Raw genomic sequence first — 27,443 nt, forward strand, 5'->3', positions numbered from 1 at the left:
TCATTTAGCAATCTGTCTGAAAATGTCTGTCTTGTGTGGAGTACGGAGTTTACAAAATATGTGCAGCATGAGCCTATTTTAAATATATATATACATATATGTATTTATATAGAGAGAGATAAATTGATACGTGGATAGAAAGGGAAGAAGGCAGATAAGCAGGCAGACAGATTTTATAAAGCTATATCTCTAAATGTTAAAATGCTCAGTTGTGGATGGAAAACTGGGGAGTATTTTTATCTTCCTTTTCTTTTTAATATTTTTTACCTCTCTACAATGAAACAGTATTATTTGGGTAATTAAACAATAAAATTATTTTAAGATTCTTTCGACAACCCTGTGTGCTTTCACAGTCTGATCACATGTGATACAATGTTAACCAGAAATGTTTTTCTTGGTATGGAAGCATCTCACCTCAACAAAAAGGTACTTATGAAGGTACCATCTGCAACACTAAATATGCTGTAATTACCCACAGTGACCCATACCTGTAAAATAACAAATCAAGTAATCAATCCGCTAGAAAATGTACAGTCAAAATATGTTTGCCGCCTTAGTAGAATTCTCCAAGAGCATTTAGTAGCTCATCATCCTCATAGCTATACTCTTGCCTTCATTGCTGATGACGGTGAATATTTTTCCAGGAAAACAGGACAAAATTGCAATTATGTCAGAGTAAATATGTGACTGAAAGAGGTGGTGGGTGTGGATGCAGGCCTTACCGACATGATAGGCAGGCATGAGTTTTAATCCCCTAGGAAAAAAGTTTAGGTGAAGGTGTTTTTTGGGGGGGAGGTTGTTTTGTTTCATGTTTTTGAAATAAAGAAAGCCCACATTTCTAATGCTTATTAGCTAACATTTAGCTAGAATCATTAAATTATTTTTATAGGCAGCTTAGCAGAAGCTGTGTTTCCATGACAACAGACAATGTATGGAAAGGTTAAAAAAAAGTTAATGGGATTTGTGGTGATCTCAATAATACTCTATGGAAATCATTCATTAATCTGATTTTCCTATTTCTCAGGCTTCCATGCCAACTGTAGAACTGGATTTTCTGGGGCTGGCTGATGTTGGAAATGACACATTTTTGAGAGCTCCAAAGTGTCTTTTTTTCCTTAGAAGTTGAGACAGAGAGTTTAAGAATCCCTCCCTGATCTCTCTATGAGCTGAATGTGGGCTGGGACCACTGTAAAAGACCCCCAGAACACCTAATACTGACCAAGGAAACTGAGGGTGTGGTCGGAGCAGCAGGCACAAGTTTATCTCATAATTTGCTCATAATTAAATATTATATGAGGAAAAGAGATACCAGCCTGCTTTCCAAATTCCTGAACTAAGTCATGAATGGATGATAGAGGAGAAAGATTGAATGGTGGGCAAAGTGTGAGTAGAATCATAGGAATTGTATTACATCATGACTGAACATTTTAGACCCAAATAATATAGCTCAATCAAAAGATTACTTCATGTAGACACAGCCATAGTTTTGCTATCAGTAGAATATTGGGAATAGTGCCCACAATATGGTTTTATTACTATCTGAAAGATTCACCTGTTGATGTTGAGGCTTTTCTACTTGTCTTCAACCTACTTTTAATTTTTAAAAAAAGATTTATTTATTTTAGAGATAGAGAGAGCACACAAGCTGGGGGAGGGGCAGAGGGAGAGAGAGTCTCCAGTAGACTTCCAGCTGAGTATGGAGCCCAACTCAAAGTTCAATCTCAAGACCCTGAGATCATGACCTGAGCCAAAATCAAGAGCCAGACACTTAAGTGACCAAGCCACCCAGGTGTCCCTAACTTTCTTTTAACAAAAATATGAGAACAAATCTATACCTTTATTAATTTACTTTTCAGTAAGTTTAAATCCTTGAGAGGTACAACATCACACAGATTCTGTGGCCAGTGGCTTTGGCAGGAAGGTTGTTTCGGAATTTGGCACGAACCATGCCACTCTTTCCATGAGCACAAGTTATTTTTCCCCAGATTACTCTGGTTTTGTTTATTTTGCCACCAGGAGTCACTGTGCTGTTCTTTGCTTTGCACACATAAGCACATTTCTTGCCTAGATAGAATTTGGTTCCATCAAGTATAATCACCTTCAATTTTAAGACGAGTTGTGTGCTCCCTCTGGTTCCAGAGACCCCACTTTTAGCCAACAAAAATGTCCTTGGACCAGACTTCCAGACATATTTGTTTTTTTAGGAGTCCTGTTCACTGCAGGCCTCCACAGGTTGCAAGATGGGGGAAAGAGAAAGGCCAGCCTAGTTTTAATTTTTATTTAAGTACTCCTTTAAGTACTCCAGATGTAGATGTTTTAGAATCAACAAATTATGTTGCTTTCTGACCCGAGTTTAGAATCTGTTTATTTCTGTATCTTGGTCTATACTAGCCAGTATCACCCTGACTTTGTATGCGTTATGTATAAGTTTGAGTCGCATTGTTTTTGTGTCAGTGTGAGGACTGCAATTATCCCTGGTATATCCTTTAGGATTATTACAAGCTTCTCTGATGTATCCTCCCCCACCTTAAAAATTCTACTAAGGAACCAAGAGTTTATAAAGCAAAAAATAGATATTCACATGTGAAAAAACAAAATCCCAACTCTGACACAACCAGTAAGATCACCAGTGTATATTAGTATAGACTTAAAATGCAGGGTGACCATGGATTCAGGGGAAGAATTTTAGAATTATACTTTGAAAAGGAAGTTGAACCATGCTAAGTCACAAGGATGTTACTTTTAAGTATAGATTTGGGGAAGAACGGAAAGCATTTATCCTACCAAAACAACTTGAAGGTAAGAGAATGCCTCGATAATATACTGCCAATATGACTCCCAACACATGGATGACCTTCTCCAACACCTTATAATCTCACACCTGTTGAGACCTTAATGAGATTATGATTGAGTCCCAGATCTTGCTCCAAAGTCTTCTGTGGAAATCACACCAACTCAGAATTAAGTAAAAAAAGCTCTTAAATTGTTAGGATATGTTACTGATGCTTTTTTACCTTTTTCTGTGTGGCTGCTTCTCCCAGTGAAAATTTCCTTCAGTATCAGTGACAAGGAAAGACCCCTTGATCCAGTGAGGACTCAACCCTTATGTGACATCAGTTTTCTTTAAATTAAGTAGGTTCCAGCTCCACACAGAGCTGAGTAAAGTTACCAGGGTATAGGTTGTTCCTCCTAAAATCACTTATTTCCATGCTCTCCATTATTGTGAAAGATTTTCTTTTCCTTGACAGGGATTTCTATGTGTAGATAAGTATAGGAAGCTGAAGGGAGTCCACTGGCCATGCCTGTCTATGAGGGGACTCAGAGTCAAGGCCGGGTAGGACTTGTTAGGAATTTGCTCTGGGATTGATTTAGGAAATTTAGAGGGGAAAAAGAACAGCAACAGACACTTCAAGATTTAGGAACATTGCTGTTTCTCATGGGAACTGTTTACCTTCTGATAGAGAGTGCTTAGAAAATGGGAACTAGAAGGAAATTTGGAAAGGATGGATGTGCTAAATGTGTACCTTTTCTTTATATAGTATCACCACTGCAGGAACAATGATTATAAATGATCGAGAATATGGCAGCTGCCTTGGGAGGAGATAAGTCCAACAGAAGTATTAATTTATTAAAGCTGAAAAAGATACAATGTGCTATGTCAATACTTGGATTAAAATAATTCATCTAAACAAAAGTCAGGAGTTTTCTAAGAGTTATATCTTTCTCTATAATCTTCAACTTAGCAAAACCTAGAATAACCTTTTACTGGATACTTCTCCAGAGTCATGAAAATACTCTAAGGTGATTTGAGTGGAAGCAAACCTTAGTGCCTGTTATGGGATGAATTGTGCCCCTCCTCTCCCAATGCACATGTGACCTTATTTGGAGATGGGGTCTTGACAGGGGTTAATAAAGTTAATAAAGTTAAGATGAGGTCATTAGGGTGGGCCCTAATCCAATACGGCTGGTGTCCTTAAAAGAGGGTAATGTGCCCATAGAGATACCCATTAGCGATGCGAAGAGACACTGGAAGAAGATGGTCATGTATACGTTGAGGAGAGAGGCCTGAAACATCCTTCCCTCCTTACCCTCAGAAGGAACCCATCCTGCCAAGACCTTGATTTTGAACTTCCAGTCTCCAAACTGTGAGAAAATAAATTTATGTTGATTAGGCTACCCAGGCTGGGATACTTTGTTATAGTGCCCTAGCAAACTAACTCAGCCCCCAACAATCCCATCAAGGGCCAAAGCGATTGGTCCTGACCAGAGTCTAAGGCTTCATCCATCTTTTCCTTATCAGGGTCATTGATGTCAGACTGGGACGCCAGAAAGAAGATGAAATGTGAGGCACCAATATGTCAAACCAACCAATGAGAAGGTGGAACAGAAACACAGAGCCACTGGAGTTTGCTTACTCTCATGATTTATTAATATTCAGATTGAAAAAGGAGCCTTAGAGCCGCAAGTTACGCTAATTGGCACATTTGCTTTATTTATTTATTTGTTTATTTATTTTCAAAACAAACTGGGTTTTTGATTTTTTTCCTTTTTGTTCATTCCATCACATTTAAAGGAGGAAAAGAAAAATGGTTTTGAATTCACTCGATATTTTGGACTCCTCAGATGAACGGAACATTGCACACACACTTGGAACAGAGAGAGATAGAGAGGAAAGTGGACTCCCACAGGGCCACACGCACCAGATCAAAAAACTTGGATACAGTGCAAGAATTTCCCAAAATGATTGGATCATCATTACCAAAAACTCGCCATAACAACACCAAGAAACAAAAAATGTTTAAGCCACACTGTTTGACTTGGGATCTTTCCTGCTTTTTTTTTTTTTTAAATGTTTGCCACACAGAGAGAAAGAGGGCTAGTGGGTAGGAGAGGACAGACTCACGGATGTGAGCAGGATAGGAAGGGAAACTTCAGAGTGGAGTTGAGAAGAGGGTGGGGAGAGACAGGGCTCAGGAGAGGGGAGGGTGGGGACGTGGAAAGCCATTTCTTAAAGTTCAGGCATGTTCTTGGTCCGCCTCACGTTCTTCTCCTTTACCCTCATCCTGCCGGGCACTTTCCTTAGGTTTGGTTTCATCTACAGCTTCTGAGGAAGAAAACAAGGTGGGGAGGGGGAAGAGGGGGTTAGTATTTTGTCTCATCTGTTCATATGATAATGCAATGCATTTCTCCTTTTCATACCATTTCATAAGAGATTTAAGATAAAAAGAGATTTTGCTACCCCAGTAATATAATGTCCAAGTCCAGCAGATGGTACCTCCAGGAGGCTATTCAGTGACTAGTGTGGATGAGCTCAGGAACAAAGTTATGTATTGGGGGAAGGAGCCACTGAACAGAAATTCCTGTGGTCTTTAATCTCTCAGCCTTGCAATCAAGATATCCTTACGTAGGCTCTTCGAATAAGGAATCGACAACAATCTTGTATCTCTTCTCCATCAATGTCAGGCTAATTGTGACAGAGTTTTTGTGGATCACTGACAGCCATCCCAACTCTCTCGCCTCTTATTTGTGGTGTTATAAAGGATGGGAAGTAAAATACTTGAATTTCCAGATCCCCCTGAAGCTAGGGTGTCTATGTAACACAGTGATGGCCAATTATATAGAGACAGAATTCCTTAGGGAGGATCCCAGAGGATGTGGTTACCCTTTATTTTCTGCTCTTCCTGATGACACAAATATTGAGCAGCACCAGGTAGTGTGGCAGCTATCTCATAATCATGAAGACAAAAACTATACACTAAGGATGATGGGGCAGAAAGATGGGGGAAAAAACTGTCACTGAGTGACCTATCACTCCTACACATCTTTTCCTCAGACTTATTATTATTATTATTATGAGAAAAATAGCTAACCTCTAAACTAAGCCATAGTAGTTTCTAGTTTCTTACAGTAAAGAACATTCCAACTGAATATACTTATCCATAAGGCAAGGTGCTTGCTTTGCTTAGCAAGGAAGCCTGTGTCTTTTTGAAGGATAATTTTTCCTCAGAAAATAAGCAAATTTTGGGGGCACTTGGGTGGCTCAGTAGGTTAAGCCTCTGCGTTCAACTCAGGTCATGATCTCAGGGTCCTGGGATCAAGCCCCGTACCGAGCTTTCTGCTCAGCTGCGATCCTGCTTTTGCCTCTCTCTCTACCTGCCTCTCTGCCTTCTTGTGATCTCTGTCAAATAAATAAATAAAATCTTAAAAAAAAAAAAAAGAAGAAGCAAATTTTCTAACTCTTCTGCCTGGTTTCCTGATAAAGTCAGTCAACTGATTTCATAGTACAGTCACTTTACTAATACGCCAGCTAGTAAGAAGAGAATTCCTTTGCTTCATAATCACCTGTGTTAGCAACCTAAATTCCCTGTGTTGGGTGTCCTTTAGACTACCCCCAGGCTCAATAATTTGATAGAAGGACTCACAAGATTCAGTATATAGTCCTATTCATGGTTATAACTTACTACAGTAAAGGATATAAAACAAAATCAGCAAAGGGAAAAGTTGCACGGGGTGAAGTTTTGAGAAAACTATGCACAAGCTTCCAAGAGTCCTTTCCCTATGGAGTAATCCAGGATGTGCTTAATTCCTCCAGCAATGAACTGTAACATGTATGAAATGTCATCCACTAGGGAAGCTCTCCTGAGCTTTATACTGAGTTCTTACAGGAGGCTGGTCATGTGGGTACCCTCTACCTAGCATGTACCAAATCCAGACTCCCAGAAGGAAAACAAATGTCCAGCATAAACTGCACTGTTTGCAAAAAGAGTTAGGCACAGTAAAGACTCTTAGGGAATGGTGAGAACTCTCTCAAAATCCGAGTTGCTAGATGCTGGCCAAGGATCAAATTCACAAGCAGCCTTACTAAAAACTGAGAAACGTTGAGATTAGAGAAATTGGAGCCTTATAGGAGACCCTTAGAAGAGTTCATATAAATGTACGTCTCTTTCCAATCATTCAGCTATATATTTGTATTTAGATAAAGCTCAACGTCCACATCCAAATAAGACCGCCACTGGAAATACGTTTTTGGAACTCATTCTTTGCAACAAGCATCTAACAATATTCTTTTAAATCCTTCAGTAGCAGAAAATGTTTCCCTCCTTGAAAATAGATTTGATTTTTAGAATCAAATGAGGCTGGTCTGTTAAATAAGGTAGCAGCTATGATGGATTATTTTAATGTTACAATGACTCATTTTTTTAAAGATTTATTTATTTATTTGAGAGAGAGAAAATGCAATTGAGGGGTAGGGGCAGAGGGAGAGGGAGACAAGCAGACTCCCCACTGAATGGGGAGCCCAAAGTGGGGCTCAATCCCAGGACTCTAAAATCATGACCTGAGTCGAAATCAAGAGAATGACGCTTAACTGACTGAGTCACTCAGGCGCCCCTATAATGATTCATTTTTTAACCAAAGTTTTTAAGTCTGATTTATTTTGGGGATTTGTCGTTGACCATAAGTTATTTCCAAAATGTAATTATTACAGTTTTAAGTCTACCTACCATTACTCATAAAGATATTTTCAGGCTATAACCTTCTAAGTTGAACATTATCAGCATACCAATCATATTTTCCAGGAAAATTTTTGTATGAAGACTAACTCAGTTCTGATCTTCGTAATACTCTATGTACCAGCATTGTTTCCCATGGATTACAGAACTTTGGTGCGCTAATGAATCAGCTGATTTTCTGCTAGAAGAAAGTTTTCAGGTTTATTTCAATGAGGTTCATTTATAGCAATTTGGAATTGTTTTAGAGAATTTACTTTGTTCCCCGGCGCTGCCCAAAGCTTTGGATACCACAGGTATGCCCAAAGTGGTTCATTATCCTTACCACCCAGAGAACAATGTTTTTAATGCCCTCTTCCAACCTCAGAAGACACAGAATATTGATTTAAAGTGGCTAGAAGCATATAGAAGTTTCAGTTGTATGAAGAAGACAAGACTTTAAGCCTTTCTTTCTAAAATAAAAACTTGGAGCTATGAGGTCATTTTGAGTGAGATTAAAAAACTTGAGAGGAAAGGTAGAAGCAGGAGAGGGAAGGTGAGAAGTACTGTTTGTAGAATAAGGAAACAACATTCCAAAAGGGAAAACAAAAGAACAAAGATTCAAGGAATCCTGAGAAGCAGCCACACTTTCTGTCCTCTGTTGGAGTGGAATCAGGTTAAATCCTCCTCAATTCCCATACTTTGTCCTGTCACCCTTTGCCCTGGCCTGGGAGAGAGGGTAAAAGTGGCATCCATCTGTTTATGGTGACAGCAAGGGCTGTTGTCCACCCACTACTAAAAGAGCTTCGATATCTACATGTTCTTTCTTCCCAAATCTTCAAAGTATTTGAAATATAATTATTTATTCATTTACTTGTTCAGTAAGTTGTTTTTGAACACCTGCAATGTGTCATACATTCTTCTAGATGTTGAGAAGAAGAGGTGAAAAAAATAGCAAATACTCTTGCTCTCACTTAAACCTTTCAACAATACACCTTTAACAATTAAATCCATAATCATAGAGCTGGCAGGGAGAGGGGCCTCAAAGAACATCTAGTCACTACACACAACTCTTCAAGGCTAACAACAATATAATTTTGCTCAACTTTGAACTCCCCTGTGTCTAGCACAGAACCTAGTGCAGGAAGGGCTCTCAGTAAACATTTTTTGAATGACAGAATGAATGAACATCCTCATTTTATAGGTGAGGAAACAGAAGTCCAGGTATTTCCCTATGACCACAATTCTATGTTTTTCTCATAGCCTACCCAGGACTAAAGCCTAGAAGTTCTACTAATCTTGGTGTCCCCATTATATCAGGTGGCCAAACTTGACAGAGGAGGTCAAGATCAAATCAGTTTTATCAATTCAGCATTAGAAACGAGTAACTGGGGTCCACAGGCTTTTAGTGACCTATGAAATTTCTGAGATTAAAAACGAATTATTGGCTCCAAAATTTAAAATAAAAACCATAAAATTAAAACTGATGAAGTTCAATTATTTGACTACAAAAGGGAACATGTCAGTCAGTTAGCTGGAACTTAATTTAACTGAATACATACAATCATATATACATTATATTTTATATGAGATGAGAGGGTTTTTTAAATTTTTATTTACTTGATATTACTGAATAATGAAAAAAGGGGTCATCTTTGTGTTAGAAGGGATGACTGACTGGTAGAAATAAAATGTGTCAAGTCAGTGGATTCAGAGAAATGTATATAGGCCAGAAGGAAATTATGAGGAGAAAAATATGGAGGAAGGAAACAATCTAAACTAAGAATCTTCTACAACCACAAAAGTAAGGCAAGATAAGAACTCATAAGAATATTTTTTAGGACCCACACAAAAACAGAAACAAACAAACCAAAATAAACCTATACCCAAATAAAGGAAATGGTAATCAGATGTGGAGAACAGGCCTGCTCTAGCTAGATTCACTTTATGGGAGACTGTGTATGAGACTGTGTATGATTTTAACTTTGGACAAAAGGGAAGTTATTGGAAACAGAATCCGAGCTATGCATAAATGGGTCCATTTGAGCCTGAATGCCAGGAGAACTTCTAGATATTGTGAACTTGTTCCTTCTCCTTCTGATACCAACTCTAAACAAGTCACTTTAGTTAATAAATCATGTTGACCATATACACGTATATCTTTAGTTTCTTACATGTTCTATTCAACAGCCTCACTGCCTGGAAAGAAATGCAAATTATGACTTTGCTGACCCATTGTATCAAGTGTTTAGCTGTAGCTAACATAGTTGAGCTCTTACTATATGCTCACTCAAAGCAGTTCTGTAGGTAGTTGTGTCATGTCATTGAATCACTGCAGTTCTTTAATCATCCCATTTTACAGCTGGGGAAGCTGAGGTACTGGGAAATGAAGCAGCTTACTGAAGGGTGGACTGTTTGTCAATGGCAAGCAGTAAATTTCAAACTAGGACAGAGACATCTAGGCAGCTTCTATTTTAGATTGCCTCCACCACCCTTATCTTTGCCCAAAAGGATGGGTGGGCTCAGAGTGGAAACTAGAGTGGGGGGGTCCACGGGTACCTACGCCTGCAGCCTACAAAGTCCAAAAACTGGCCTTAAAAAAAGCAGCTCAGAATGCAGGGAAGAATCTTGATTAGTCTTGAACAATATGAAATCTGGTCTTGGCACTCTCTGGCACTAATTACATAATTGTAAATGCTAGAGATGAGTTAATACGTAATCTTTAGTATTTTGTGCAAAAACTTTGATCACCATGGTGAATGTCAGAGACAGATGAATGGCTGAGGCCAGCTGGTCACTCCAATTATCATGATCCAATTAGGGTAAATAATCACATTTCCCATCTAGAGGATCAACCTCCCTCTGAGACAGTTACTGCTTGAGAAGAGGCTGCGGAAGCAAAAGATTGTACCCGGTGACACAGAACAAGCAAGTGTAAGTAAATGGGCCTGGGGCTAGCAAACAAGGAAAGCTTGGAGTTGTTCACATGATTGTTGAAATCCAGAGAGTTAAAGGATAGAAGATGGTTTCTCTCTTTTGGGTTGGCTCTGAAGAGCATTTTTGCTCATATTACACATGGAAACCTAATACTATGGTTAAGACATTACAGGAAAAACAAGATTAAAGGAATTACAGGTCATTCACAGGAATCACAGGCGTTTCAGGTGACCAGTAACTTATTCTCATTAACAGCCATGACTATTTTCTACCTAACGATGGCTTCTTCCCCCAAATCAGTCTTCACCGAGGGAAATCAACCCCATAAATTCAGTTTTATAATAAGGCAGAATGCATCCCCCCAAAACAAACAAAAAAAACCCCAAACCAAAAACTGATGATGCATTTTAGCAGTCTGGTCTGAAGGGGGAAAAAGTTGTTTTTAAAAAAATGAAATTAGAAAATTTTTTATAATTATTGATATTAAATATATTAACTATTTAAATGATCAAAAATTACATGTAGTCAATTTGAACAGATGACATTTGCATCTGGTAAAGAACTGTAACCTTCTCTGGCATTGCCATTTTAGCCTTGACAAAACCATTACTCTTTTTTTTTTTTTAAGATTTTATTTACTTATTTGACAGAGAGATCACAAGTAGGCAGAGCAGCAGGCAGAGAAAGAGGGGGAAGCAGGTTCCCTGCTGAGCAGAGAGCCCAATGCAGGGCCCGATCCCAGGACCCTGAGATCATGACCTGAGTTGAAGGCAGAGGCTTAACCCACTGAGCTACCCAGGCACCCCCAAACCGTTACTTTTCAGACCCAAAGACCTCTTAGAAATGATATGTTCATTAGGGAGTTCCATAAATGTTACCATGTCTGTGTTAAGAGGAAAATTACATCATGGACAGTAGAGTCATGTATTCTTAATGTTCTAGAGTTGGAGACACTAAAAAAGGGAAGAAAAAAATGTTTTCATTCATTCATTTATTTGGTGAAAGGTCCCGAGCCTCACTATGTGTCACACACCATTCCACGCGTTGCAAATACAGCAGTGGCACTACAGCAATGAAAACACCAAGTAAGAATCTCTACCTTCCTGAGATTCATATGCTAGTAATCACTAGCATATTTCCATGACAGTAATTACTCTCATGTGTATCGTTTGTTGCAGAAGGAATGGTAAAGGAGAAAGTTGTAACTGGACAAGAAGAACTCAGCCCAAAGGGGCATCATTTCTCTTGGATTTGCGAAGTTGAGCATCTTTAATAAGTCACCTAAGTTTCAAAATATGGAAAACCCTGACAGTTTTCACATTCTTGATCTGTAACCACCATTCCTGGGAAATATCAAGACCACATTAAAACAGCAAGAAAGAGGGAAGTCATTTCTCTATGCACTTAAAACAGTGTGGTGGTGGCCTAAAAGAGTAAGGGAGACCCACGTGGATGATGTCACAGTACTCCTTGAAAGACACATGCCAAACTGGTTTTCTGATCTTTATCAAAATCCAGTCTAGAAGACACTCTTGACTTTAGCAGCCCATTCATTCCTTGAAAGGGTGAGAGTAGCACGTCTGCATTCTGTTGGTGAGCAAACAGCAGGAGCATATGCAGCAGCCTCTGCTCGTGTGCTCAGTCGGGCGGCCGGCTGCAGGCTGTAGAGTTGCTAGACGGATGGCGGTGTTCCCAGCTGCCATCGCCTACCCTCAGCTCTAATGGCCCTATTTACTGGCTCGGCTCCAGGCCCCTCCACAGCCCTACATTACTGAAATTAGGTTGAGTGGATTTCCGAGTAAAACATTATCTCTTGGGACCTGCCCAGCTCTCCCCAGCCTTGTCAACATTGATTAAATAGAAGCTGCTATCATCCTGGGGCCATGCCCACAATTACTCTACCAATCACACTGGGCTGCCGTGTTTGCTTTCCCTTTTTATTTTCACTTTTCTTGAATATTAAACATTATCACCTCGAAGGCTCAAAGGAAAGTAATTAAAAAAAACATTCTGTAGCTAACTCGCATACATCCCTTTGTCGCTCACATGGTCTTGCTAAGAGCAAGAGCTACGGACCAGATGTCAATCTGGAGCCTGGGATCGTGGCTTTGGATGGTCACTGGCATCCACATTTTGAACAACTTTTTTAAAACTATATTTTACAGTTTAAATTCCTTTCAAAGCACGGAGCCAGTATACACCATTGTCAGCAGAATGGTGCAAATATTACCTATGCCCCCACCTCTTGTTTTTTCACACTTTATGAAAAAAAGGATAGTTCTATTGCTTATAACACTATTCACTTTAGAGTTTCAAAGAATAACAAACAAAAATTTAACCAAGCAGAAAACTCAAAGGCAGCATGGTGGTGGGGTCCCAGTGATACCTGACACATACATACACATGTTTACGTGTCTCAAAAGTTTAGGCTTAGGACGAAGCTGATTTGTATTCCAACCTTGACTTTGCACCAAAAAGCCATAGGATCTCAGAGAAGTTACTTTTTCTCTCTTTGCCTCAGTTCCCTAATCTATAAAAAATACAAATAATATTGGCTCCCCCACCTTATTGTAGGTTGTTTAGAAGTTGAAAGAAAGCATTTGAGAAGGCTTTATAAAATTTAAAGGGTAAAATGCAGTATGTTGAGACTTTAATCCAAGCTATGAGATTCGGGTGAAAAACACCCATCAAGTTTAACATTCTCATGCCAGGAGGAGGGAAAAATTTCCCAAAAGGATAAAAAACTTCTTTCCCAGAAAAAAGATTAAGAAAATTCTCCCCTAGAATGTTCCTGTAGTCTATAACTCTGATCAGAAAATAAGGATACAAGAGACTGATTATTTAAATAGCTCTTTAGTTATAGAGGTTGGGAAAGAATCTAAGACATTTAACATTTGGAGCAAAAGTTATTTTTTTAGCCTGCCTTCCTTTCCTTTTCCTTCCTTCCTTCCTTCCTTCCTTCCTTCCTTCCTTCCTTCCTTCCTTTCTTCCTTCCTTCCTTCTTTCCTCCCTCCCTTCCTTCCTTCCTTCCTTCCTTCCTTCCTTCCTTCCTTCCTTCCTTCTTTCCTTCCCTCCATCCTTCCTTCCTTCCTTCTCTCATTCCCTTCCATCCTTCTTTCCTGAAAGAAAAACGACCCAGAAACTTTTTTGAAAAAACTTAAAACAAAAGTCAAAGAACATACAAGTTGACTGGCCTTGAAAACTTTTTAAACATTTTCTCTATAAAATGTCTGCCAAACAATCAAAATGAGTGCTCTATCTTCTTCCCCCATTAGGAACACGCAGAAAGATTTTTTTTTTTTTTTAATTGTAATTTATGTGGCTCGCATAGTTGCCCTTAGTCATTTCTGGGACAAGATGGAATAAATATATAAAATTAAACAGTGTTAACATTGTTTCTTACTGTTTTCACAATGAATGAGTCAACTTTTAAAGGTTAAAAATGAAAACAAAAATTGAGGGGATTTTCATTCTAGCATAACCATCAGGTAGATTCACCCCTTCATTCTTCCCCTTAGCTAAACTATGTGCTGAGCTGGCAGTTGAATCTGGAGATCCAGTGAGACACTCTTTTCTGTTAGATCATTAGTCTGAGGGAGGAGTAGAAGATGGGGAGTCAGCACAAACAATGATGGCTCCTATGACACTGAGAAATTTGGAGAAGGGCCATGTTAGGGATGGAAAAGTGGATGTTGTGCTATTGAGTGTTCCTAATAGTGATGATCAGAAACAGGTTAGCCTAGAAACTGAGTTTGTTTTCTCTCTTCTGTAAAATTGTATATTTTTTAAGTAGTTCAAAATTCCATCTGATAAGAGTTCAACTCTGTACTGCCCCTTTTCACTTCACAGTATCCCAGGTGAGGAGCATCCTAGCTGGGAGAAAGGCTTAGGTGTGTGTCTCTAGCCTTTACAAATTCAATTGTCTTAGAAGCCAGGCAGATAACATTAATGTGAAAAATCTGGCCACTGGTAAAACCAGTGGTGGTCAAAAGGCATACAAAATTTTTAAGACACTCTCACTGGAAAAATAAAAGGAGGCAGGGTATCTAGAGTAAGACTTTTTAATTGTACTAAGAAGATATATTTGTGGACTCTGATTTCAAAATGAAAGAGGTTCCCTTTAATCAGAATAAAAGTTGTATTTGTCTTCAAGAACCAACTTTAAATCAGGAGTACTGAAGAATAATGCCTCTTCCATTTTGCTAATCTTAAATTACAGTTTTCGACTTACAATGGGGTCGTGTCCCCAGAACCCCATTGTAATTTGAGAGTATCATAAATCAGGTGTGCCTGGGTGGCTCAGTCAGTTAGGCAGCCAGCTCTTGATTTTGGCTCAGGTCATGATCTCAGGGTCCTGGGGATCAAGCCCTAAGCAGGGTTCCAAGCTCAGTGGAGGGAGTGTCTCCCTCTCCCTCTGCCCCTCCTTCTGCTCACTCCTGTAGGTACTCTCTCTCTCTCTAAAATAAATAAATTTTAAAAAAGAAAGTATCATAAGTAAAAAATGTATTTAAATACACCTAACCTGGGGCACCTGGATGGCTCAGTGGGTTAAAGCCTCTGTCTTCCGCTCAGGGTCCTGGGATCAAGCCCTGCATCAGGCTCTCTCTCAGCAGGGAGCCTGCTTCCCTTCCTCTCTCTTTGTCTGCCTCTCTGCCTGCTTGTGATCTCTGTCTGTCAAATAAATAAATAAAAATAAAAACTTTAAATACACCTAACCTATTGAACATCCTTAATTATCCTTGCCTATCTAAAAAAGGCTTGGAACATTTACACTAGCCTACAGTTGGGCAAAATCATCTCACAAAAAGCCTACTTTATAATAAAGTGTTGGATATCTCATGTAATTTACTGAATGCTGTACTGAAAGTGAAAAACAGAACGGCTGTGCGGGTCCAGAGTGGTGGGAAGTGTATCTGTTGTTAACCCTTGCGATCTCCTGGCTGGCTGGAGCTTCAGATCGCTGCTACCGCCCAGCATCACGAGAGAGGATCGTACCACATACTGCTAGCCTGAGGAAAGATCAAACTTCAAAGTATGGTTTCTACTGAATGTGTATCACTTTCACACCATTATAAAGTAAGAAATTGTAAGCCAAATCATCGTAAGTTGGGGACCATCTGTATTCATATTTCAAGATTTTTTTTAGTGAATGAAGTAAAAAATAAGCCATGCTATATCAGATTTTATAAATGGCCTACCAAAGCAAAAAGAGGTAGCAAAAAATTAATTCACAGTGTTATTTCTCCCTTTGCTTGCCATTCAAGTTTTTGTTACATCTCTACACCCCTACTTAGGCCTTCCAGATGTCCTACGCTCCTTGTCACAGATGCTGTTGGTACCCTCTCAGATCCCCTTTGCCATCTCCCAGATGCTGGGGGTGTTGGCTGCCAATGGCCCACTCTTCTTCCTTGAGTAGGGGTATGAAGTGCTGAAAGGTGATGCCCTGTTTGTTCCCCATGACTCTGTGCCTTTGTTTTTGGGCAAAACAGTTTGGCTGTGGTAGTTGGTACTTCAGAGCTCTCTGTGGGATCAGGTTGAGACTTGACTTTTCATGAACCCACATCTTTGACTGTCTTCTTCCCTTGGTCTCTCTTCTTTCTCACTCCCTTCCAGATTTCCACCAGCATCTCAGGTTCAGATTTTACATAATGGGACCAAAGTTACTCCTTTAGCTAAAAAGTAAGGACTGGACTTGGGAGGCAGGCCAATTACCTCAGTCAGTGTGCACAGCTAAGTCCTCAAGATTTGAATCAAAGTTTGCTGCTTAATTTTCCCTCAGGACACAGCTCAAATGTTGTTTCCCCACCTCCAAAACAATCCTAGGCATAATTAGTCAGTTCCTTCTCTTTATTTATATGGAAATCATATTGCTTGCATTATATATCAGTTTGTGGTATCCTTTAAGTCTTCTTGACTGTGAACTAACTTTTCAAAGGAAAAGGATACATTTGCTAGAATTTAAACTTCACAAAGGCAGAGATTTTTTTTTTAAGTTGGTCTACCTTTTATTAAAACCATGTTCTGACAATTATAAACAAAGTAAATAATAAAGGACTTCCCTTCATCAGAGAAGACCACTCCCACCAACCCACACCACTCTTGGTTTTTTTAGGTTTCAGCATCCAGGCTAACTTTTCAAGAAAGTCATCCATGATCCTGTAGACCAGTTCCTCTGTTATGATCCTCAGGTAGAGATTTTTTTAAAATTTATTTTATTCACTAATAAGTCCTACATGCCTAGAAAAGTACATGGAACATATATACATTTTAGTTAATCAATTCTTTTACATTAACCCCAACTTTTAGTATCATACTTATCACAAGATACACATTTAATACTTACAGGGGAAAGAAAATATGGAAAAAGGGAAAATCCTAAGAATGCTTTGTGACATGTAGATAAAACCTGTCTTGCCTCAAGCAGAAAACTCTGGACCTGTAATGTTTGAATTGTAGGGGCCTGTCTGAATTTCAAAACACTGGATTATGAAAAAGAACCTCAACATTATCCTGGCTCAGAGCCAAGGAAAGCATTATCCCATCCTCCTCCTCCTTCTTTTTTTTTTTTTTTTTGTTAGCTTGAATTTTATTTTTATTTTCTAATTTTATAACAAATTACTCATGTTAAAAAAAAACAAATGTAAAAAAACAGATATGTACTAAAAGCATAACTATTTTTAGATGATGGCGTAGAGTAGTGAATAAGAAATCTGGTTCTAGAGTCAGATATTTGCATTTAAATTCCCTGACACTTACCCTGACTTGAAGTGAGTTTACTTCACCTCCTCTAGCCTCATTTTCCTTATCTGTAATTGGTGCTAGTATTGTTGTCCACCTTACAGGGTTGTTATAAGATTTAAGTCTGTTAATTATTTAAGGTATTTAACAATGAATGTCATATTTCAGTAAGTGCCCAATAAGTGTTGACTATTATTACTAGTGACTGAACAGGAACTAACATTGGCTTAAGGTTTACTATGTGTCAAGCAGTATATTAAAGGGTTTCACATAGAGGTATTCAATATGCATCTTCCCTGGCTTTTCTATTTTCTCATCAGTGGAAATAATAGTAATACTTCTCTCATAGACTTGTGATGAGCATTAAATGAGAGCAAACGAGACTGCCACTACCTTGCTTACCTACATGCCTAAGAAATGAAAGCTACCGTCTCTCTCTCTTCACTGATTCATACTTACCCGATCTTAGTACACAGATCCAAATTTTTTTTTTTTTCCAAATAACCCAAGAAAGGAAAGGAAAAGTCTGGGACTTATAAAGTTTCTTGCTGGTAGAGTGGGAAAAAAAATAATTCTTTGAAAAAAGGCTTTGAGGGGTGCCTGGGTGGCTCCATGGGTTAAAGCCTCTGCCTTTGGCTCAGGTCATGATCCCAGGGTCCTGGGATTGAGCCCCGCGTCCGGCTCTCTGCTCCGCAGGGAGCCTGCTTCCTCCCCTCTCTCTCTCTGCCTGCCTCTCTGCCTACTTGTGATCTCTCTCTCTCTCTCTCTGTCAAAAAAAAAAAATCTTAAAAAAAAAAAAAAAAAAAGGCTTTGAAGTCAAGGGCCAAAGTCCCGAAATGATTACAACAGCAAAGATGACTGACCAAACTTGAAGGCCATGATTCTATGAAGAATGATGAAGGAATCAAGGCTGCTAGATAGTAATGTTTCGAAAGGCAGGAGCTTCTCTGCCATTGCCTCTGCTTAAAAACAAAACAATCTCCTCATTTCATACCCAAGAATAGCAGCTAATTGATTTCAAAAGGAAATAACCTTATATTTGGCTTTAGCTCATTTGATTCCATAAATTTTGTAGCAAAAGGTTACTGCATTGAACAAGAACTAAGTCATCTCCATCCCCCAATGTGTAGTAAATCTTGCCTCCAGTAGGCAACTTACAGAGGAGATGGCAATTCCGGCACAAGACATCATACCCAATTTTCAGAAAAATTTCCTCATTTGGTAATAATCACCAAATCCAAGACTTGAAAGAAGCCTAAAATTTCTTGTCCTTTAACCTTAAGGATACAATTAGATATAGTGAGATTTTTCAATTTCATTATGAGAAAGATCTTTTCATTTCCTGGAAGGCTTGTAGTCATCTGGGGACAGGGCTTATGTTGGGGGATAAGTCCTTGGTGGGGGGGCTGTGTAGAAACTGTTCTGATAGGTTTTTCTTCTTACCTATGTACAACATTCTCTCATTTCTGGGCCTTCTAAAGCAAGGAATTATAGCAGACTTCGAAGGATAGAGTAAAGATGGAGTAGAAAGGGCTGTTCTCTTTTAAAAAGTCTAGGCAAGGAAATACCGTACTTTACGGAATCTTGTTAAAATATGGCTAACCTAGCATTCCCCCACCGAAGTTTATCTATAATTTCTCCTGCTGCATTCTGGAGAAAGTTAATAAATTTAAAAAAGAAATCAGACCCTCAAGTATTTGATATTAATTATTTAGCTCTCTACTTAGGAGATGGGAAAAATTAAACCGGCTTATCATTTGTTGGTCATTTTTCATTGAGTCTACTTCTCAGCTTTTCTTTCTCACAGCTTTTCATTTTCATTTAAACAGGCTGCTTAGACATCGTACCAGCCTTTTCAAGTTTGTTTTTCCTTAGGCATTTCTCTTATAGTCACCATAGATCTCATCTAGTGATCAGTTACGCAAGTGAAGTCATTTGTGTCTGTCAAACCTTAAGAAATGTAATGAACACTCTTCTGGGCTATACCGGTTTTCATTTAAAAATTCAGCTAATCAGGGGTGCTTGGCTAGCTCAGAAGAGCACGCAACTCTTGATCTCAGGATCATGAGTTTGAGCCCCATGTTGGCTGTAGAGATTGCTTAAATAAATAAAATTTTTAAAAAATAAAAATTCGGGGCACCTGGGTGGCTCAGTGGGTTAAGCCGCTGCCTTCGGCTCAGGTCATGATCTCAGGGTCCTGGGATCGAGCCCCGCATCGGGCTCTCTGCTCGGCAAGGAGCCTGCTTCCTCCTCTCTCTCTGCCTGCCTCTCTGCCTGCTTGTGATCTCTGTCTGTCAAATAAATAAATTAAAAAAAAATAATAAAAAAATAAAAAATAAAAATTCAACTAATCATTTGTAATGTTTTAACACAGACTGAGGTAATAGGACTATTACAAAGATTACATTTTCAACATTTGACTTTAAAAACAAAAACGGATCCTAGGTTGTCAAATCCCAAGATCTAATATTTGATTAAATGATTTGATTATCTGACTCCAGGGTTAAAATACAGAAACCGAAACTAGACGTAATTGTAGCTCTGTTGGAGTCACTCCAACAATGACTATAGCTGCCTAAAATTTTTCCTACTTGTGAATATCTATTGCTTAGGTGACAGATTTTTAAACAAAAGCACTACTTTTATGAGTCATATTCAACTTGTGCCTTGCTGTGACTCGCTATGATGTGTTTGGGTGGTACTTGAGATTAGCTAAACCATTATTTAACTTTGTTGCTTAATTTTCCCTTATGGCTGTAACTATACTTTAGAACTTTAGAAAATTAAAGGCATGGCAGTTGCTAATTTTATCAATGCAAGTGGATAAACCACATAATTCAGGACAAAAATACAAAATCTATATATATATTGTCATAGAGTTAGCTTGTAACTGTTCATAAAATTACAGCATAGTGGAAGGTGAAGGAGGTCTCAGAGGTTATCTGATCTCAGTCCCTCATTAGCTCTGACAAAAACTGACCATGGAGAGAGTCTCTGTGACTTGCCCAAAGTCACACAGCTAATTGGAATTCAGATCCTGCCATAATACCATAGTACCTCTCGCAGCCTTTGGGGATGAGTGGATTCTGCTGCTTAATTTTAACTTGCATCTCTCCTCAGTGGTCCTAAATGCACTCCATAAATCCATTTCTCCACCCCCTCCCAAATCTGCTTTTACCCCCTTCCCCCTTTCTCTCTCACCTCCCTTCACCACTCCCTACCTCCATTCCTTTTCTCTTTTGTGAAAGGAAAGGCAACTCAATATAATTGCTTTAAAGGTTACCAGAAGTACTTTTAGATACTCTGGATGTTTTCAGAACCAGGACTAAGGATTACTGTTGTATCGAACTTCAATAAATTGTGTACCAATTGTGAGGGGCGAAGCAGATACTCTATGCAGAGAGGAAAAACATGGGGACCTCTAAAATTAGTAATATGGGCTGAAAAGTTATCATCAACTATGGTAGGTTTCATAAACTAAATGACTAAAGAGTTAAAAGAAAGTAAAATCTAGAATTGCTAAAATTACGACAAATGCTGTCATATCTAAGAACCTATAAAAGACCATTAGTAGGGGTGCCTGGGTGGCTCAGTGGGTTAAGCTTCTGCCTTCGGCTCGGGTCATGATCTCATGGTCCTGGGATCGAGCCCCACATCGGGCTCCTTGCTCAGTGGGGAGTCTGCTTCTCTCTCACTCTCTCACTCTGCCCCTCTCCTCACTCATGCTTTAAAAAAAAAAAAAAAGACCATTACTATGTCCTGAATAGGAAAAGAAAATCCATGTCATCCCCTCACCTACCACCCCCTTCACTTCCCAATGGAAGCAGTGTTAAAAAACCAACTGAGAGGGTTTAACTCAATTTTGAAATTAACTTTTAAAATATTATTGTAACAAGAAAGCCCAATAAAAGGTGTTTGTGTTATATGCTTGCATGTAGGTAAATAAATGCAATCCCCATTCCTTACTGGGACGATTTGTTTTGCACTCATTGTGTGTGTTGGCTTCCTAGGGCCTGTTAAATTATGGCACTGCCTTTGAGTGAAAAATTGCTTTAAAAATCAATAGCACACACTGGCGCACAACCAGAACTATATCGAAAAAGTAATATTTATATGTGTACTGATTTTTCTCTCTTTAGTCAAAGAGCTGAAAGTTCTTTATTTAGTGGCAAAGAATGTAATAGCTTTGTCTATTTGAGGACATTGGGACAAGAAGCAGTTAAAGAATAAAGATTCACAGGGAGCCTGCAGTTTGCCTGGGATAAATATACAATCATATGTCCTGCTGTCATATAATTCTCCCATTTGAAAACTCATCCCACCAAAGGCTTTCTCTCTTTTCTCCACCCAGTGTTTTTCTCTAAGAAAGCCATTTTCCAAGGCACATCTTATGTCTAAAATCTACCTTCTACTCTCTTCCTTTTTCCAAAACCCTATTTATTTGAAGGTAATCAGACTACATACATACAGAAAACGTAGAGTAGAAAGGGGCTTTGGAGACCCTCCAGCAATGCCTCACCTTAAATACAAGAATCCCCTAAAACACTCCTAGCAGATGGATAGCCTCTGCTTCAACAGGCCATTCCAATTTTAACAGTAACTTATTCCTGATATCCAGCTAAAATCTACCTCCCTTAAGCCTTCATGGAGTTTTCTATTCTAGAGTAACATGGAACAAAAAATATATATATGTAAATATATATATGCACATTTATATATATATATATATGTATATATATATATATATATATGTACAAGACATTCCAAAAACAAAAAGATAACAGCCTCCTTGTTCGAGAAGTTTACCAACCTGTTCTTTTCCTCCTTGATCAAACTGTATGAAAAATCAAGTTTTAGTTACACTATCATTTCTTCATATCATCTTTTATTTCTCTATAAGCTGACTTTAACTTTATCATTTTTCTGACAGTACTCTCTTCAAGTTCACTAAAAAAAAAATATTCTAAGTCATAAGGTCTTTTGTCATTTACCATTGCTCTAGAGCTTTTTTTGACAACTACTTCTTTTGACAGTGTTGACCTTTGAGATTCATGCTCCAGAATACAGTGACAGTTAAGGAATTCCCCCAACCTTTTGTTTTCTGAAGCCTCCCCACCCTTTTGTGATCCAGAAAATGGCCCACTGCAAAACACCCTTCTCCCCATGATATGCTGTACACACTTTCTCATGATTCCCAGAAGATTCATGGGCGACTCCCTCGTTTACCTGTAATAAGGCCATAGTTCTTCCCCACCCTCTTTGCCTGCACCTGGTAACAAAGCCAGACACAGACCCTCCAACTCCCCCTTTTTTTGTCTGATGAGTAGCTGAGATTAGAACTGTTTGTCTCTTTGAAATAAGCTACACACAGAGATAAACAAATCCTGTTCAGCTAACCGGCTATACTTTCACGGACTGCACAACAACCCACGTTGTAAATCACCCCACCTGTAACCTGACTAGACTACTCCTCCCTATAAGTCTAAGGGAAAACTATTCTCCACCAAGCCACTATGATCTTGGGAGTTAGAGTATCGACTGTAACAGCTTAAATACACTAATCTCTTTAATTGTTGGTACACTTTTGTTTCTTCAAACATTCATTTTTTCTTAACGTTAGGGAACACTGTGTTCTAGATTTACTTCTGCTGTTTCCTAGGTTTTCTCTTGCCATGATGGGTCTAGTTTTTATTCCCTATCCCCTAACATGACTGCAATTCAAGAATCAATTCTACCTTTTTCTGTAGGCTCTGCAACAGAAAACATTCTAATGACTTCAACCCTAACCTCATAACCAGGTAAATGCCCAATTTATAACATAACTATCATATTACTAATCTTTATATATCATTGAGAACATATAACACAGAATTTTAATAACACGTGACCTCATATACATTAAATTCCAATTTCTGATGCCAAATATTTCTCTATGTCCTTGGATCTACTCCTGGTTCCAAACCTATATCTCACTCTATATTGGACACCACACAATCACTATTGCTACAAATATAACCAGTTTGGCCTTATCATTCCTTAAAATCTTCTCTTTATTTGGACGTATTTATATCTGTTGATTCTTCTTTCTCCCAACATTTCTCTCTACTTGAGACTGTGAAATGGAAAGAAAAAGTAAGACCAAAAACTGTATTTATACTTTTTTGGGAAAAATGTGCCAAACTCAAAAGGAATAGAGACTAGTCATGTTACTACTGCTGGGACATGGAGCCAGTAGTAAGGAATGGAAGGGAGTACATGTGGGTAAGAATAACACAATATCTGAAGTATACAGATAAAAGCAATAGTCAAATAGGAGGTCAACAATAGAAGTACTCAACAAGTGTTGGAGGCCAGTATCGATAGACCATGAACATGTGGGGAAGTCAACTATGCAGCAATGGGCCCCTCTGATCATGGATCCAAGAACAAGTTTCCCATTTTTAAGAGGATAGATAAGAATATGGCAGAGCCTTAGTCTCAAAGGAACCAGAATACAAATGAGATGAATAAGACAGGGACTTAGGTAAAGCAAACCAAGCAGAAGTCTAGTTAGTGGAACTGTTCCTAAGTAGGAGACCAATTATTGGTGTTTGGGCAAACTTGACTTGATGCTAAGCTAATTAGGTATAGTGCTCTTTAAATTTACCTAGTCTAGGAATGAGAATGACATCAATTCCAGAACCAGGCATAGAACTCAACCTGAAAGACAGATGATGCAAGTGACGTCATTAGTGAGGCCCTGGAAGGGTAGATGGCAGTGGACCAGGCTGGCATTTCAGGGGGCAGTGGAGATATTAAAGTCTGAACCAATGCAGTCATCTCTCAAGTGTCTTTCTGTTTCCAAGGTGGCCCTCTTGAAAGTATCTTCCCTACCACTGATAGTGGTAGCTAAAATCATTACTTAAAGCCAGCAAATGATAATGTGAAAGGGAGAAGAGATGGTTCCTGCCCCAACAAGCTATCTGACATCATGGAGTCTGAAACAGGGGACATGTCTTTCCTCCTGTTTTAAATAAGAATGTACTAAATCAAAAATTTTTTTGGTCATAGTCTCACTATAATTTTGTTTAAACATGTTCAATGTTTGTACTCTGACCCATCTGCCATCACTGCTGCTTCTAGTTACAAAATTTTCAAAGAGTAGTACGGAGGCTTTTTAAAAAAAATATTTTGTTTAAATTCAATTTAGTTAACATAGAGTGTATTATTAGTTTCAGGTGTAGAATTTAGTGATTCATCAGTTACATATAACACCCAGTGCTCATTTCAACAAATGCCCTCCTTAATGTCTATCACCCAGTTACCCCATCCCCCCAATTTGTTTCCTATAGTTAAAAGTCTCTTATGGTTTGTCTCCCTCTCTGTTTTTATCTTATTTTATTTTTCCTTTCCTTCTCCTAAGTTCATCTGTTTTGTTTCTTAAATTCCACATATGAGTGAAATCATACGGTATTTGTCTTTCTCTGGCTGACTTATTTCACTTAGCATAATACCCTTTAGTTCCATCTATGTCATTGCAAATGGCAGGATTTCCTTCTTTTTGATGGCTGAGTAATATCTCCTTATATATATCACATCTTTATCCATTCATCTTTTGATGGACATCTGGGCTCTTTCCATAGTCTGACTGTTATAGACATTGCTGCTATTAACATTGGGAGGGGGTGTGCCCCTCCAAATCACTATTTTTGTATCTTTTGGATAAATACTTAGTAGTACAATTGCTGGGTTGTAGGATGCTCTATTTTCAACTTTTTGAGGAAACGCTATACTGTTTTCCACAGTGGCTACACAAGCTTGCATTCCCAGCAACAGTGTAGGTGGGTTCCCCTTTTTCTGCATCCTCGCCAACATCTGTTGTTTCCTGAGTTGTATATTTTCACCATTCTGACTGGTGTGAGGTGGTACTCATCATGGTTTTGATTTGTATTTCCCTGATGCTGAGTGACGTTGAACATTTTTTCATGTGGGTAGAGAGGTTTTAAACTCATCCAGGGGCCTGGGTCATCTTGTCTCATGCTGAGACCAAAAGCAAGAAAATACTAGGGATAGGAAAGATAAATTAGGAGTTAATTTTGTTTTCTAAGTTAGATTATTATGAGATCTTAGAAGGAGAATTGGTAAACTCAGGGAGATGTAGTAATAAATTTGGGGATAAAGATAGCACTGAAAATAAAAGATGTGGGAGAAAATGAGAAAAAGATTTTTGACTGAAGTAATTAAACTATAAATTATAGTATAGAAGGAAATCCTATGGATTATCAGTACTGTCCAGCCAAGGACTACCAAGAACACCTGTAGTTGAATGAAGTTGGATTTATTGACATGTTGCTCCAAGGGAGAACAAAGACAGTGGGAAGCCATGAGACATCACAGTAGGACAGGGCTAGAAGGGATTTATCTGGACTCGTGCTAGGGGGTTTGGAGCTGGATTCAAGGAAGCAGAGCTTTGGTCTGAATTGGACCCCATGAAACAGGGGTCATTTTATGATTGGGCATCTGGACAGATGTTTCCCCATCTTCTAGAAGGAAGGAAGGAATGAGGTGGGTATCAGCCCTCCCATTAGCCAGCTAGGGAAATATCTGGCCATTTTATGGTTTAGACAATGCCCCTAATTAGTCTGCGTTCAGACATGATTATTGTGGTCTTGTTTTTGTCTTGAGCCATCACACAAACTCTGATATTGGCATTCTGTAAAATTGGTTATTCAACAGGAGAATACCAAGGTCTGTCTGTGAGTGCCAGGCCAGCTCCTAGTTACCAGGAGCGGCTTTCCTCATTCTCAGAAGAAATAGGGAAGATCAAACTTGACTCTTCCAGATCTGATGTGTCGCTGTTAAAGCCCTTCCTTGTATGTGCCTCTTTCCCACTCCAGAGTTTTCCATCTGGTAATACCCAGGGATGTATGATTCCCCCGAGCATCAGAGAAAGAGAAATTACATTGATTGTCCAGAGACGGTGAAAGGTTCTACCTCAATTCAGTGCCATCAGCTGAAGACTACCCTGAAATGCTTTTATGGGCTCTTAAAGATGCTCATGGCTCCCAATGGACTAGTGGCACTGTTTTCTAATTTAAAATATTTTGATTAAATAAAATCCTTTGTGAAAAAGAAAGAGAAGTCAGATCAGGGTCTGCCACCTCAGTTGTTTTTGCACTTCACTGATAGGACAAGACAGCTAGTTTGGCTTTTCTACCCTCTCTCTCTTCCCCTTCTTCCTTTAATGGCCTGTCAAAAGGAACTTCCATCCTGTGTTAGCATTAATGCCTGCTGTAAATAAAAAGGAAATGGGAGGAAAGAGGAGGAGGGAAGATAGGGGTGTGTAAGATAGAAGCTAGATTTGCAGCTCAATTGCAAGGCATCTTTCCGTGTCTAGACACCAGCTGCCTGGTAACCATGGAAACCCACTAACTTTGTCTGATGGGCTGAGGAGTAACGACTCTCAGGAGATCCGGTGGGAACATGGTGGTGGGGGTGGAGGAAGGAAGGTGGGAGTAACGGCAAAGAGCATTAGAGTAGTATCAGAGAAAGCGAGAGCAAACAAAACTCTCTCTGTGAAAGGGTGGCATTAACCTTGTTACTGGTTTTCTCATGCACATTACACACATGGTGACAAGGCACAAATCTGCCATTCCCAGCAGGTGTCAGGACACAGGTTGTTAAAGATGAAAAGCTGAGCTGGAATGATTATATTCCCATCAGCCTCCTGCCAGTGCCGAAGTATTTCCTCAGTAAACTAAAGCTTTCCACAGCACACAGACACGATCAACAATTGTCTGTGGAAATCTTGGGAGTAGGGAATTCCAATCCCCAGGACTGGCGGCCACTTTCACGAGCCCTCGGCAATGAAGATTAATCACAGCCCTTTATACCTGAAGTGTCCTCCCTGCCCGCTGCTCCCATTTCCCTGCCCCCGTTATGTGCAAGGTTTGGGCTGCTGTTCAAATAAAGGGTGGTGGTGGGAATCTTGAGAGAGTGAGTAAGAAATGAGGAGTTACCAATCTTGAACAAAATCATCAATCATACTAATATATTTTGTTCTTTATTCATAAACAGATTCCTATCATCAGAGGTTTCCAATCCATAGATTTTAAAGCTTTCCAGTTGAGTGCTATTATCCTGGTTCCTTCCACCACCCATTCCTTCTGTATTGGGATTTTCAGGAAGCACTACCCACACCCTCTCGTCACCTCATTTTGTCCCCAGCCCCACCCTCTACCCACATGTCTCCATTCCACCTCACCACAGACCCCCAGGGACCTCCGGGTTCTTTGCTCCTGT

General features: G+C 39.2%; 1 protein-coding gene across 1 annotated transcript in view; it reads right to left on the bottom strand.

The window, feature by feature from the left end:
• Window positions 1-4,411: 4,411 nt before the first annotated feature.
• Window positions 4,412-27,443, bottom strand: part of LOC111150771 (growth associated protein 43) — a 100,331-nt gene continuing 77,299 nt past the window's right edge. The window contains exon 3 of the mRNA XM_022508367.1: window positions 4,412-5,104. Within this exon, the coding sequence (XP_022364075.1) occupies window positions 5,016-5,104 (89 nt within the window). The 3' untranslated portion in view covers window positions 4,412-5,015. The remainder of the gene's footprint in view (window positions 5,105-27,443) is intronic.

The sequence above is a fragment of the Enhydra lutris genome, unplaced genomic scaffold (assembly GCF_002288905.1).
Source record: "Enhydra lutris kenyoni isolate GAN:26980312 unplaced genomic scaffold, ASM228890v2 scaffoldscaffold2, whole genome shotgun sequence".
NCBI classification, from domain to species: domain Eukaryota; kingdom Metazoa; phylum Chordata; class Mammalia; order Carnivora; family Mustelidae; genus Enhydra; species Enhydra lutris.